Source organism: Ranitomeya variabilis, chromosome 5 (assembly GCF_051348905.1).
Source record: "Ranitomeya variabilis isolate aRanVar5 chromosome 5, aRanVar5.hap1, whole genome shotgun sequence".
NCBI lineage: Eukaryota > Metazoa > Chordata > Amphibia > Anura > Dendrobatidae > Ranitomeya > Ranitomeya variabilis.
The window spans coordinates 187,233,587-187,249,384 of NC_135236.1; the positions used below are offsets into that span (position 1 = coordinate 187,233,587).

Here is a 15,798-nt window from a genome sequence, read left to right on the forward strand (position 1 = left end):
TATGACTTACAGAAAGAGTTGTGACCTAAGTGTCCCAGTAGATTTCCTATAAATTATTCCGGAAAGTGGAGTAAATTATAGCAAAAATCCAATCCAGCTCACAGATGGTGTAGATTTCTTACTCTAGTGCATCGGCAGTGGAAAAAGGTCCTGCATTCATTAACATGTCTGCCCCTCTTAATGAAGTGGATCCATCTCACATCAGCAGAGTTTTCAATAGGAAAGGAATAAAGAGGACTAGTCAAAAAGAATGAAAAGAAGAGAAATGTCTCCGATCTGAGTCTGTACAAATTACCTGTGACCATTCCAAAGCCATCCACTTAGGACAATCAAAGAGGTTGCAGGTCTGCATGACAGATGGCTTGGGGGCATACATGCACTTCCATTCCTCTACCTGAAGAATCTCTCCATGCATTGTTTCCTCTACACACACAATGCTACGTCTCTGAATGCCCCCGCCACAGGAAACTGAGCATGCAGTCCATGGATTATACTCCCACCTGCAACACACAATACATGTACAGCACATGAATACTGTTTATTAGCGATACAGATTGATGTAGAGCAAGGATCAGCAACCTGCGCAAATCCAGCATGCCCAGCAGGCACTGACAGAGTGCTGTGCCCATTACTTCTAAAGCTAATGGCATGGCTTTATAGGTCCTAGTGCAACAATAAAAATAGTACGTCTTTTGTGGTATGCAGATTGGCCAGTATTGATAAAACAAGCCTTAAAGCAAAATTTAAATTAGAATGGAAGTCTATCGACATGGCCCCGACGCATGTCAAGTCTAATTTGCATATGGGTTTAAATGATGGAATGGCAATAATCTATCATTTTCATTATCTTACTAGGACCTGTACAGCCATGACACTATTTTCACTTCCAGTCAGGTTTTCTTTAATATACACTCACCGGCCACTTTATTAGGTACACCATGCTAGTAACGGGTTGGACCCCCTTTTGCCTTCAGAACTGCCTCAATTCTTCGTGGCATAGATTCAACAAGGTGCTGGAAGCATTCCTCAGAGATTTTGGTCCATATTGACATGATGGCATCACACAGTTGCCGCAGATTTGTCGGCTGCACATCCCAAAGATGCTCCATACAAGGCAGGATGGATCCATGCTTTCATGTTGTTTACGCCAAATTCTGACCCTACCATCCGAATGTCGCAGCAGAAATCGAGACTCATCAGACCAAGCAACGTTTTTCCAATCTTCTACTGTCCAATTTCGATGAGCTTGTACAAATTGTAGCCTCAGTTTCCTGTTCTTAGCTGAAAGGAGTGGTACCCGGTGTGGTCTTCTGCTGCTGTAGCCCATCTGCCTCAAAGTTCGATGCACTGTGCGTTCAGAGATGCTCTTAGGCCTACCTTGGTTGTAACGGGTGGCGATTTGAGTCACTGTTGCCTTTCTATTAGCTCGAACCAGTCTGCCCATTCTCCTCTGACCTCTGGCATCAACAAGGCATTTCCGCCCACAGAACTGCCGCTCACTGGATTTTTTTTCTTTTTCGGACCATTCTCTGTAAACCCTAGAGATGGTTGTGCGTGAAAATCCCAGTAGATCAGCAGTTTCTGAAATACTCAGACCAGCCCTTCTGGCACCAACAACCATGCCACGTTCAAAGGCACTCAAATCACCTTTCTTCCCCATACTGATGCTCGGTTTGAACTGCAGGAGATTGTCTTGACCATGTCTACATGCCTAAATGCACTGAGTTGCCGCCATGTGATTGGCTGATTAGAAATTAAGTGTTAACAAGAAGTTGGACAGGTGTACCTAATAAAGTGGCCGGTGAGTGTATATATCACTGGTGGACACGGACAGTAAAGGTCCGGTGTGCAAGAATAATATATAGGCCCTTAGAAGTCCATCACATTGCACAATTCCACCTTCTTTGGAGGTCACAATGGGCCCCTTTACCTCTTGGGCCCCTGTGCAGCTGCACAAATAGTGTCAGCTCCTGTTATATATGTTGAAATCATGTAAATAGAATTGGGATGTTCCCCTTAGTACATTTAGTACATATCATTTTATTTTTATTCTTATCATCGCTGTTATTTGTCCTGAATAAGTCAAATAGTTTTGCTGCTTAATTTCTGACACCTATATATGCCTGCTGCCCATTAACGCATGCAAATTCCCTTTGAAGTAGCCACAGGTGTCCAAATTTTACCAATTATGATAGGGTCAGGGAGAAACTGCTCATACTTGCACTATAAGCCTCCAATTGGGAGGCAAAAACTTGACAGACCTTATTTTCATTGAAGGTCACCATTTTGATCTGTTGTATAGTTACATAGTAAATATAGTTGAAAAACACGTCCATCGAGTTCAACTGAGTGATGAGAAATGATCAAGTGAAGGGGCACAGGCACCAATACAATGCATGATGCCGTCCACCCCAAATGAGCTACTCTTTCCCTCCAATCTCAATTGTGGATCCACCGGATGAAACACTAAGGAAACAACTTTACACTTTTCCATAATGATTTATGTTATTTTCATCATAAAGTATCTAAGCCCTTATTGAAACCATTAAAGATTCCCACTGTGACCAAAAGTAGATTATTCCACTGATTAATAGCTGTTATGGTATAGAAGCCTGTTTTCCTCTGGAGATCGAACATGTTTTTCTCCACATGGAAGGAGTGTTCCCTTGTCCTTTGAGATGGGTTTAACGTGAAACAGCTTTTGACCATACTCTTGGTAAGGGTCATTTATGTTCCTGTACTTGTTAATCATGTCCCCCCTTAGACATCTATTCTCAAGACTAAATCAATGTAATTATGTTAAACCTTCCATGACTAAGAGTTGCCATGCCTATTGTCAGTTTTGTGGCTCTTCTTTGTACTTTTTCTAGCTGCAGGGCATCCTTTCTATGAATTGGCACCAAAAGTGAACTACGTATTCCAGATAAGGTTGTGCTAATGCTTTGTAAAGTGGCAGTATTACATCCTTGTCCCGTGAGTCCAAGCTTCTGCTAATACATGACAGTATCCTTGTGGCCTTAGAAGCTGCTGATTGGCATTACATGCTGTTATTTAGTCTATGGCCTACAAGTACACCCAGATGCTTCTCTACAAGTGACTCTTCGATTTATACTCCCTCTAGAACATATGGTGCCCGAATATTATTAGTGCCCATATGCATAACGTTACATTTCTTCACACTGAACCTCATCTGTCAAGTGGACTCCCAGGCCCTCCGTTTGTGCAAGTCAGCCTCTAACTTATGAACATCTTTCATAGACTGCATTAGAATGGATCTGGCACAGCTTCATGGTTATAAATGTAGCCATGTAGACCTTGTTAACAAAACAAACATTTGGAGAAAAACAGATCAAGAACATCTACAATGCTGCACTATTACATTAATCAGTACAGATTTGAGAACCTAAAACAAAATGTAGTTCTAAGACTGACATTTATACTGTTCATATTATGTCACCAACAAGTTTACCAATTTTTTGATAATTTCATGTACAGTTTTGCTTCTGTATTCCAATTCACACACTAGAAATTTTAATCACACCTACAATGGACAAGCAGCACTAATTTTTCAGCAAATCGCAACAGCATGTGTTTTGATTCTTTAGTATTGAATAAAACATTGCATTGATTTTCAATTGTATAGTACTACCACAATAATAAAATAAGTATTAAATTCTTAAAAAAAACCATTTTCTGTGAATATCGCATAACTTCTTTGCGGTGGAAGTATATTGCTAAATTGGATAATTGTGTGGGGAGTTTGGTCATGTCAGATGCACAACACATTTACTTTCCTTATTCTGCATTTCATGTTTTTATTAGTTTGAACCAGCCACAATCAATTGTCATATCTTCATCCAAAATGCCAAATGTGGTCATTCTAGATGAAAATAAACCTGCAGATATACCTGCATCTTTTAATGTGATTTCCTATAAAAAAATATTCAAGTAATTTACAAGCAAAAGTACATGATGTACTAAAAAGATATTTAATGAAGAATTTAGGAAGACGATTGTGGACCAGCAATTGTTACATACCTTGGCAGGGGCTGGAAGTGGTCATAGGGCATTATCTCCTTAAATCCATCACTGAAAACATAAAAGAGAAGTATACCTTGAGTTATTTCTCCTAGGTAAGAATAATAATCACCAATTTGTGCACCATGCCATCCTTAATCATCAAATGGAATCTGTCACTAGGTTCGGGGCTACTAAATGCACCAATGTGTCATTATGGCGCTAAGTAGTAAAAGAATTCATACAAAACTAAGAGGATCCCATGATAAGTGACTAGTGGTAAAACACATTGCCAATAAAGCCAAGGACAGTTCACACTGCTTCGCTGCCAGGGGCGGACTTACCATTGGTGCAACCTGTGCAGCCGCAAGGGCCCAACATTAATGGAAGTGAAGACAAAACAAAACCCTATATAAATTCACAAAACATTTCCAAAAAGAAAAGAAAATAGCTTCCAGAAAGACAATCAGATTACATTGACTTTTACACACACATTTAAAGGGAACCTGTCACCCCCAAAATCGATGGTGAGGTAAGCTCATCATCATCAGAGGCTTATCTACAGCATTCTGTAATGCTGTAGATAAGCCCCCGATGTTACCTGAAAGAGGAGAAAAAGAGGTTATATTATACTCACCCAGGGGCGTTCCCGCTGCGGTCCGGTCCGAAGGGCTTCTCAGGTCCGCTCCTGCGCCTCCCATCTTCATTCCATGACGTCCTCTTCTGGTCTTCATGCTGCGGCTCCAGCGCAGGCGTACTTTGTCTGCCCTGTTGAGGGCAGAGCAAAGTACTGCAGTGCGCAGGCGCCAGGCCTCTCTGACCTTTCCGGCGCCTGCGCACTGCAGTACTTCGCTTTGCCTTCAACAGGACAGACAAAGTACGCCTGCGCCGGAGCCACATCATGAAGACCAGAAGAGGATGTCATGGAATGAAAATGGGAGGCCCCGGATCGGACCTGTGACGCCTGTCATGATTCCCCAATGGCATGGGAACATCAGAAACACAAAATAACAGACTAGCCCTCGGGTGATGGAAACTCAAGCTGACCGTGACCTAAATCTACCACACAACTAACAGTAGCCAGGAAGCATTCCTACGGCTGCCTAGATGCCATGCGCCAGCCGGAGAACTAACTACGCCTGGAAGAGGAAAGAACAGACCTGGCTTACCTCTAGTGAAATTCCCCAAAGATGATAGTAGCCCCCACATATATTAACGGTGAGTTCAGAGGAAAAGACATACACAGTATGAAGGTAGATTTAGCAAAGCGAGGTCCACTTACTAGATAGAGGAAGGATACAAAAGAGGACTTCACGGTCAGCTGAAAAACCCTTTCAAAAACCCATCCTGAAATTACTTTAAGACTCCTGTGTCAACTCATGACACAGGAGTGGCAATTTCAGTCCACAAGAGCTTCCAGTAACAGGAAATGACAAACTGTAAACTGGACAAAAAATACAAAACAAAAAGGACAAGAGTCCACTTAGCTGATCAGCAGACTGGTAGCAGGAACATGCAACTGAAAGACTCAGGTTACAATGATGACCAGCAAGGAAGTGACTGGAGAGCAAGGCTAAATAGGGAACTCCCAAAACTGATGGAAGCAGGTGAGCTGAGGCAGAAAAGAACACACAAGTCTCCAGTACCACCAGCCACCACTAGGGGAGCCCAAAAAGCGGATCACAACAGTACCCCCCCCTTAAGGAGGGGGCACCGAACCCTCACAAGAACCGCCAGGGCGACCTGGATGAGCCCTATGAAAGGCACGAACCAAATCCGAGGCATGAACATCAGAGGCAGTTACCCAAGAATTATCTTCCTGACCATAGCCCTTCCATTTAACCAGATACTGGAGTCTCCGCCTGGAAATACGGGAGTCCAAGATCTTCTCTATAACGTACTCCAATTCACCCTCAACCAGCACAGGAGCAGGAGGCTCAGCAGAAGGAACCACCGGCACCTCGTATCTCCGCAACAACGACCGATGGAACACATTATGGATAGCGAAAGATGCCGGGAGGTCCAAACGAAAGGAAACAGGGTTAATAATCTCCAAAATCCTATAGGGACCGATGAACCGAGGCTTAAATTTAGGAGAAGAAACCCTCATTGGGACAAAACGGGAAGACAACCACACCAAGTCCCCAACACGAAGGCGAGGACCAACCCGACGCTGGCGGTTAGCAAACCGCTGAGTCCTCTCCTGGGACAAATTCAAATTGTCCACCACTCGTTCCCAAATCCGATACAACCGATCCACCACAGCATCTACTCCAGGACAATCCGAAGACTCCGCCTGACCAGAAGAAAAACGGGGATGAAACCCCGAATTGCAAAAGAAAGGGGAAACCAAAGTGGCCGAACTAGCCCGATTATTAAGAGCAAACTCCGCCAACGGCAAAAAGGAAACCCAATCATCCTGATCCGCAGACACAAAACACCTCAAATACGTCTCCAAAGTCTGATTAGTTCGCTCCGTCTGGCCATTAGTCTGAGGATGGAAGGCAGACGAAAAAGACAAATCAATGCCCAACCTGGCACAGAATGCCCGCCAAAATCTAGAAACGAACTGGGTACCCCTATCAGAAACGATATTTTCAGGAATACCATGCAAGCGAACCACATTTTGAAAAAACAAAGGAACCAACTCAGACGAGGAAGGCAACTTCGGCAATGGCACCAAATGAACCATCTTAGAAAAACGGTCACACACCACCCAGATAACAGACATCCTCTGAGAGACAGGAAGATCAGAAATAAAGTCCATCGAGATGTGCGTCCAAGGCCTCTTCGGAATAGGCAAGGGCAACAACAACCCGCTAGCCCTAGAACAACAAGGCTTGGCCCGAGCACACACATCACAAGACTGCACAAAAACACGCACATCTCGAGACAGAGATGGCCACCAGAAGGATCTAGCCACCAAATCCCTGGTACCAAAAATACCAGGATGACCCGCCAGCGTAGAAGAATGAACCTCCGAGATGACTCTACTGGTCCAATCATCAGGAACAAACAGTCTACCAGGTGGACAGCGATCAGGTCTATCCGCCTGAAACTCTTGCAAAGCACGTCGCAGATCTGGGGAAATAGCGGATAATATCACCCCATCCTTAAGGATACCTGTAGGTTCCGAATCACCAGGGGAATCAGGCTCAAAACTCCTAGAAAGGGCATCTGCCTTCACATTCTTAGAACCTGGTAGATATGAGACCACAAAATTAAACCGAGAGAAAAACAACGACCAGCGCGCCTGTCTAGGATTCAGGCGCCTGGCAGACTCAAGATAAATCAGATTCTTGTGATCAGTCAAAACCACCACCTGATGTCTAGCACCCTCAAGCCAATGACGCCACTCCTCAAATGCCCACTTCATGGCCAAAAGCTCCCGATTACCGACATCATAATTTCTTTCGGCGGCAGAAAATTTTCGAGAAAAGAACGCACAAGGTCTCATCACTGAGCAATCGGAACTTTTCTGCGACAAAACCGCCCCCGCTCCGATCTCGGAAGCATCGACCTCAACCTGAAAGGGGAGAGAGACATCAGGCTGGCGCAACACAGGGGCAGACGAAAAGCGGCGCTTAAGTTCCCGAAAGGCCTCCACAGCGGCAGAGGACCAATTGGCAACATCAGCACCCTTCTTAGTCAAATCCGTAAGAGGCTTAGCAACACCAGAAAAACCAGTTATAAATCGACGATAAAAATTAGCAAAGCCCAAGAACTTCTGAAGACCCTTTAGAGAAGTAGGCTGCGTCCAGTCACAAATAGCCCGAACCTTGACAGGGTCCATCTCAACAGAAGAAGGGGAAAAAATGTACCCCAAAAAGGAAATCTTTTGAACCCCAAAAACACACTTAGAACCCTTTACACACAGAGAATTCTCCCGCAAGACCTGAAAAACCCTCCTGACCTGCTGAACATGAGACTCCCAGTCCTCAGAAAAAATCAAAATATCGTCCAAATACACAATCATAAATTTATCCAGATATTCACGGAAAATATCATGCATAAAGGACTGAAAAACTGAAGGTGCATTAGAAAGGCCAAAAGGCATTACTAAATACTCAAAGTGGCCCTCAGGCGTATTAAATGCGGTTTTCCACTCATCCCCTTGCTTAATTCGCACCAAATTATACGCCCCACGGAGATCAATCTTAGAGAACCACTTAGCCCCCCTTATGCGAGCAAACAAATCAGTAAGCAGCGGCAACGGATACTGATATTTGACAGTAATTTTATTCAGGAGTCGATAATCAATACAAGGCCTCAGCGAGCCATCCTTTTTAGAGACAAAGAAAAACCCAGCTCCTAAAGGTGATGAAGAAGGACGAATATGTCCCTTTTCCAGGGACTCCTTAACATACTCTCGCATGACAGCATGCTCAGGTACAGATAGGTTAAACAAACGACCCTTTGGAAATATACTGCCTGGAATCAGATCTATGGCGCAATCACACTCTCTGTGGGGAGGGAGAGAACCAATTTTAGGCTCTTCAAAAATATCCCCAAAATCCGACAAAAATGCCGGAACCTCAGAGGGAATAGATGACGAGATAGAAACCAAAGGTATGTCCCCATGAGCCCCCTGACATCCCCAGCTTACCACAGACATAGTTTTCCAGTCCAGTACTGGGTTATGAGATTGCAACCATGGTAATCCAAGCACTAACACATCATGTAAATTATACAACACGAGGAAGCGAATCATCTCCTGATGGTCTGGAGTCATACGCATAGTCACTTGCGTCCAGAACTGTGGTCTATTACAAGCCAGAGGTGTAGAATCAATACCCTTCAGAGGTATAGGAACTTCCAGAGGCTCCAAATCAAACCCACAGCGCCTGGCGAAGGACCAATCCATGAGACTCAGAGCGGCGCCAGAGTCCACATAGGCATCCACGGTAATAACTGATAATGAACAAATCAGAGTTACAGACAGAAGAAATTTAGACTGTAAAGTGCCAATAGAAACAGACTTGTCAACCTTCCTAGTACGTTTAGAGCATGCTGATATAACATGCGCGGAATCACCACAGTAGAAGCACAAGCCATTTTTGCGCCTATAATTCTGCCACTCGCTTCTTGACAGAATTCTGTCACATTGCATTTTCTCTGGCGTCCCTTCAGAAGATACCGCCAAATGGTGCACGGGTTTGCGCTCCCGCAAACGCCGATCAATCTGAATCGCCATTGTGATGGACTCATTCAGACCTGTGGGCGTAGGAAACCCCACCATGACATCCTTAACGGCATCAGAAAGGCCTTCTCTGAAAATTGCCGCTAGGGCACACTCATTCCACTGAGTAAGCACAGACCATTTACGAAATTTTTGGCAGTATATCTCAGCTTCATCTTGCCCTTGAGACAGGGCTATTAAAGCTTTTTCAGCTTGAATCTCCAAATTAGGTTCCTCATACAGCAACCCTAAAGCCAGAAAAAACGCAGTCACATTGAGCAACGCAGGATCCCCTGGTGTCAATGAAAATGCCCAATTTTGAGGGTCACCTCGCAGCAAAGAAATCACAATCTTAACCTGCTGAACAGGATCTCCAGAGGAGTGAGGTCTGAGAGAAAGGAATAATTTACAATTACATTTGAAATTCAGAAACCGAGATCTATCTCCGGAAAATACCTCTGGTGTAGGAATCTTAGGTTCAGAAATAGGAGTACGTATAACATAATCTTGTAAATTCTGAACCTTCGTAGCAAGATTATTTAAACCTGCAGCCAAACTCTGAGAGTCCATCCTTACACCGGAGAGATCAGAGCCAGTCAAGGATTAGAAGGAGAGAAAGGCAAGGCTGTAAATAGAGCAGAAATACAACTGAGCCAACTAAGTAGCAAACATGTGAGGAAAAAAAAAAAAAAATCTACAGACTTCTTTTACTCTCCTTTCTTCTGCCAATTACTTTAACAGTGGCCGGTCATACTGTCATGATTCCCCAATGGCATGGGAACATCAGAAACACAAAATAACAGACTAGCCCTCGGGTGATGGAAACTCAAGCTGACCGTGACCTAAATCTACCACACAACTAACAGTAGCCAGGAAGCATTCCTACGGCTGCCTAGATGCCATGCGCCAGCCGGAGAACTAACTACACCTGGAAGAGGAAAGAACAGACCTGGCTTACCTCTAGTGAAATTCCCCAAAGATGTTAGTAGCCCCAACATATATTAACGGTGAGTTCAGAGGAAAAGACATACACAGTATGAAGGTAGATTTAGCAAAGCGAGGTCCACTTACTAGATAGAGGAAGGATACAAAAGAGGACTTCACGGTCAGCTGAAAAACCCTTTCAAAAACCCATCCTGAAATTACTTTAAGACTCCTGTGTCAACTCATGACACAGGAGAGGCAATTTCAGTCCACAAGAGCTTCCAGTAACAGGAAATGACAAACTGTAAACTGGACAAAAAATACAAAACAAAAAGGACAAGAGTCCACTTAGCTGATCAGCAGACTGGTAACAGGAACATGCAACTGAAAGACTCAGGTTACAATGATGACCGGCAAGGAAGTGACTGGAGAGCAAGGCTAAATAGGGAACTCCCAAAACTGATGGAAGCAGGTGAGCTGAGGCAGAAAAGAACACACAAGTCTCCAGTACCACCAGCCACCACTAGGGGAGCCCAAAAAGCGGATCACAACAGACGCCCATCGTACCGGGACCGCCCCTGGGTGAGTGTAATCTAATGTCTTTTTCTCCTCTTTCAGGTAACATCTGGGGGCTTATCTGCAGCGCCCCAGAGTCCTGGTCGTTGCAGTACTGACGCTCCGCCGCTAAGGGGAGTGATGGTATGTCTGATGGCACTTAAGAAGTTCACCTGACCAGGTATCACAGTCACACTTTACACTTCACATTCTGGCCACCAGGGGGAGCAAAGGGTTCTATGTATTAGGCCACTCCTCACAATCTGGTAAAACTGCGGGCTGGATAGGAAGTTAGTCAGATGCTGACTGGGTTGGATCCAGGCAACATCCTGTGGCAGAGGGTGTTGCAGGGGAAGATTCAGGGGGGTCTCTGTCAGGGGTGGGATCCTGACAGTGGCCTAGCGAACAGAACAGAACGTTACGGAGCCGCGCCTGCACCCATTGCGGCGGCATCATAAGAAAGGAAATGAAGCGAGGTTTATTGTGGAGAAGTGAGAAACGAGATCGCAGCAAAAAGGAGATAAAGCCAGTAGGAGTCATGCCGTAAGATCGAGGCAACATCCTACTGAGGCGCGTAGCCGGTGGCCGGAACGCCGAGGAAGTATTAGGCTCCAAGCATTACTTCAAACAGCGGCAGGACAGTTAATTTTAGGTTGGCTGTCTCACCTAAATCACCTAAGCAGACATAGGGGGCAATTGTGGGAGAGGGGCGACTGTCATGATCTCAATGGCAAGAGATCATAGCATCAGCATATATAGGAACTAGCTCTTGGAAGATGGAAACTGAGCTGACCATGAACTAAACCTAACGCACAACTAGCAGTGGCCGGGTAGCATGCCTACGTTGATTCTAGATGCCCAGCACCAGCCGGAGGACTAAATAAAACTAGCAGAGGAAAATATTAGTCCTAGCTCACCTCTAGAGAAATACCCCGAAAGGAGACAGAGGCCCCCCACATGTATTGGCGGTGAATCAAGATGAAATAACAAACGTAGTATGAAAATAGGTTTAGCAAATTTGAGGTCCACTTACTACATAGCAGAAGACAGGAAGGACACTTTCATGGTCAGCTAAAAACCCTATCAAAACACCATCCAGAAATTACTTTAAAACTCTGGCATTAACTCATAACACCAGAGTGGCAATTCCTGTTCACAAGAGCTTTCCAGACACAGTAACGAAACTACAGCTGTGAACTGGAACAAAAATGCAAAAACAAACATGGACAAGAGTCCAACTTATCTAGTAGTTGTCTAGGAGCAGGAACAAGCACAGAGAGGCTTCTGATAACATTGTTGACCGGCAAGCAACTAACAGAGCAGCAAGGTTATATAGCGACTCCCACATCTTGATGGGAACAGGTGAACAGAGAAGATGAAGACACCAGTTCAATTCCACCAGTAGCCACCGGGGGAGCCCAGAATCCAAATTCACAACAGTACCCCCCCCTCAAGGAGGAGGCACCGAACCCTCACCAGAACCACCAGGGCGATCAGGATGGGCCCTATGAAAGGCACGAACCAGATCAGAGGCATGAACATCAGATGCATTCACCCAAGAATTATCCTCCTGGCCGTATCCCTTCCACTTGACCAGATACTGGAGTCTCCGTCTGGAAACACGAGAGTCTAAGATTTTCTCCACAACGTACTCCAACTCACCCTCAACCAACACCGGAGCAGGAGGCTCAACGGAAGGCACAACCGGTACCTCATACCTGCGCAATAATGACCGATGAAAAACGTTATGAATAGAAAAGGATGCAGGGAGGTCCAAACGGAAGGAAACAGGGTTAAGAATCTCCAATATCTTATACGGGCCGATGAACCGAGGCTTAAACTTAGGAGAAGAGACCCTCATAGGGACAAAACGAGAAGACAACCACACCAAGTCCCCAACACGAAGACGAGGACCAACACGACGACGGCGGTTAGCAAAAAGCTGAGTCTTCTCCTGGGACAACCTCAAATTGTCCACCACCTGCCCCCAGATCTGATGCAATCTCTCCACCACAGCATCCACTCCAGGACAATCCGAAGATTCCACCTGACCAGAGGAAAATCGAGGATGAAACCCCGAATTACAGAAAAACGGGGACACCAAAGTGGCAGAGCTGGCCCGATTATTGAGAGCGAACTCCGCCAATGGCAAAAAAGCAACCCAATCATCCTGGTCAGCAGACACAAAACACCTCAGATATGTCTCCAGGGTCTGATTAATCCGCTCAGTCTGGCCATTCGTCTGAGGATGGAAAGCGGGCGAAAAAGATAAATCTATGCCCATCCTAGCACAGAATGCCCGCCAAAATCTAGACACGAATTGGGTCCCTCTGTCAGAAACGATATTCTCAGGAATACCATGCAAACGAACAACATTTTGAAAAAACAGAGGAACCAACTCGGAAGAAGAAGGCAACTTGGGCAGAGGAACCAAATGGACCATCTTAGAGAAACGGTCACACACCACCCAGATGACAGACATCTTCTGAGAAACAGGCAGATCTGAAATAAAATCCATCGAGATGTGCGTCCAAGGCCTCTTAGGAATAGGCAAGGGCAACAACAATCCACTAGCCCGAGAACAACAAGGCTTGGCCCGAGCACAAACGTCACAAGACTGCACAAAGCCTCGCACATCTCGTGACAGGGAAGGCCACCAGAAGGACCTTGCCACCAAATCCCTGGTACCAAAAATGCCAGGATGACCTGCCAACGCAGAAGAATGAACCTCAGAGATGACTCTACTGGTCCAATCATCAGGAACAAACAGTTTATCAGGTGGGCAACGATCAGGTCTATCCGCCTGAAACTCCTGCAAGGCCCGCCGCAGGTCTGGAGAAACGGCTGACAATACCACTCCATCCTTAAGGATACCTGTGGGCTCAGAGTTACCAGGCGAGTCAGGCTCAAAACTCCTAGAAAGGGCATCCGCCTTAACATTCTTAGAACCCGGTAGGTATGACACCACAAAATTAAACCGAGAGAAAAATAATGACCAGCGCGCCTGTCTAGGATTCAGGCGCCTGGCGGTCTCAAGATAAACCAAATTTTTGTGGTCAGTCAATACCACCACCTGATGTCTGGCCCCCTCAAGCCAATGGCGCCACTCCTCAAAAGCCCACTTCATGGCCAAAAGCTCCCGATTCCCAACATCATAATTCCGCTCAGCGGGCGAAAATTTACGGGAAAAGAAGGCACAAGGCCTCATCACGGAGCAGTCAGAACTTTTCTGCGACAACACTGCCCCAGCTCCGATCTCAGAAGCGTCGACCTCAACCTGAAAAGGTAGAGCAACATCAGGCTGACGCAACACAGGGGCAGAGGAAAAACGGCGCTTAAGCTCCCGAAAGGCCTCCACAGCATCAGGGGACCAATCAGCAACATCAGCACCCTTCTTAGTCAAATCGGTCAATGGCTTAGCAATATCCGAAAAACCAGCAATAAATCGACGATAAAAGTTAGCAAAGCCCAAAAATTTCTGAAGACTCTTAAGAGAAGAGGGCTGCGTCCAATCACAAATAGCTTGAACCTTGACAGGATCCATTTCAATGGAAGAGGGGGAAAAAATATATCCCAAAAAGGAAATCCTCTGTACCCCAAAAACACACTTAGAACCCTTCACACACAAAGAATTAGACCGCAAAACCTGAAAAACCCTCCTGACTTGCTGGACATGAGAGTCCCAGTCATCCGAAAAAATCAGAATATCATCCAGATACACAATCATAAATTTATCCAAATAATCGCGAAAAATATCATGCATAAAGGACTGGAAAACTGACGGAGCATTTGAAAGACCAAAAGGCATCACTAAATACTCAAAGTGGCCCTCGGGCGTATTAAATGCGGTTTTCCACTCATCCCCCTGCCTGATTCGCACCAAATTATACGCCCCACGAAGGTCAATCTTAGAGAACCACTTGGCCCCCTTTATGCGAGCAAACAAATCAGTCAGCAACGGCAATGGGTATTGATATTTAACAGTGATTTTATTCAAAAGCCGATAATCAATACATGGTCTCAAAGAGCCGTCTTTTTTTGACACAAAGAAAAAACCGGCTCCTAAGGGAGATGACGATGGACGAATATGTCCCTTTTCCAAGGACTCCTTTATATATTCACGCATAGCAGCATGTTCAGGCACAGACAGATTAAATAAACGACCCTTTGGGTATTTACTACCCGGGATTAAATCTATGGCACAATCGCACTCTCGGTGCGGAGGTAACGAACCAAGCTTGGATTCTTCAAAGACGTCACGATAGTCAGACAGGAACTCAGGAATTTCAGAGGGAATAGATGATGAAATGGAAACCACAGGTACATCCCCATGAGCCCCCTTACATCCCCAGCTCAACACAGACATAGCTTTCCAGTCGAGGACTGGGTTGTGAGATTGCAGCCAAGGCAATCCTAGCACCAAATCATCATGTAGATTATACAGCACCAGAAAGCGAATAATCTCCTGGTGATCCGGATTAATACGCATAGTTACTTGTGTCCAGTATTGTGGTTTATTATTAGCCAATGGGGTGGAGTCAATCCCCTTCAGAGGAATAGGAGTCTCCAAAGGCTCTAAATCATACCCACAGCGTTTGGCAAAGGACCAATCCATAAGACTCAAAGCGGCGCCAGAGTCGACATAGGCGTCCGTGGTAATAGATGACAAAGAGCAAATCAGGGTCACAGATAGAATAAACTTAGACGGTAAGGTGCAAATGGAAACAGATTTACCAAGCTTTTTAGTGCGCTTAGAGCATGCTGATATAACATGAGTAGAATCACCACAATAGAAACACAACCCATTTTTCCGTCTAAAATTCTGCCGCTCGCTTCGGGACAGAATTCTATCACACTGCATACTCTCTGGCGATTTCTCAGTGGACACCGCCAGATGGTGCACTGGTTTGCGCTCCCGCAAACGCCTATCGATCTGAATAGCCATTGTCATGGACTCATTCAGACCCGCAGGCACAGGGAACCCCACCATAACATCCTTAATGGCATCAGAGAGACCCTCTCTGAAAGTCGCCGCCAGGGCGCACTCATTCCACTGAGTAAGCACAGACCATTTACGGAATCTTTGGCAGTAAATTTCCGCTTCATCTTGCCCCTGAGATAGG

At 45.3% G+C, this 15,798-nt stretch overlaps 1 protein-coding gene across 4 annotated transcripts in view; it reads right to left on the reverse strand.

Moving 5' to 3' along the window:
- ADAMTSL3 (ADAMTS like 3) overlaps positions 1–15,798 on the reverse strand; it is a 793,440-nt gene that overhangs the window by 197,318 nt on the left and 580,324 nt on the right. For all 4 annotated transcript variants that reach the window (XM_077263637.1, XM_077263634.1, XM_077263636.1 and 1 more), the window contains exons 12-13: positions 4,039–4,089; positions 296–500 (exon numbers count right to left, since the gene is read on the reverse strand). In XM_077263637.1, the coding sequence (XP_077119752.1) occupies positions 296–500; positions 4,039–4,089 (256 nt within the window). The remainder of the gene's footprint in view (positions 1–295; positions 501–4,038; positions 4,090–15,798) is intronic.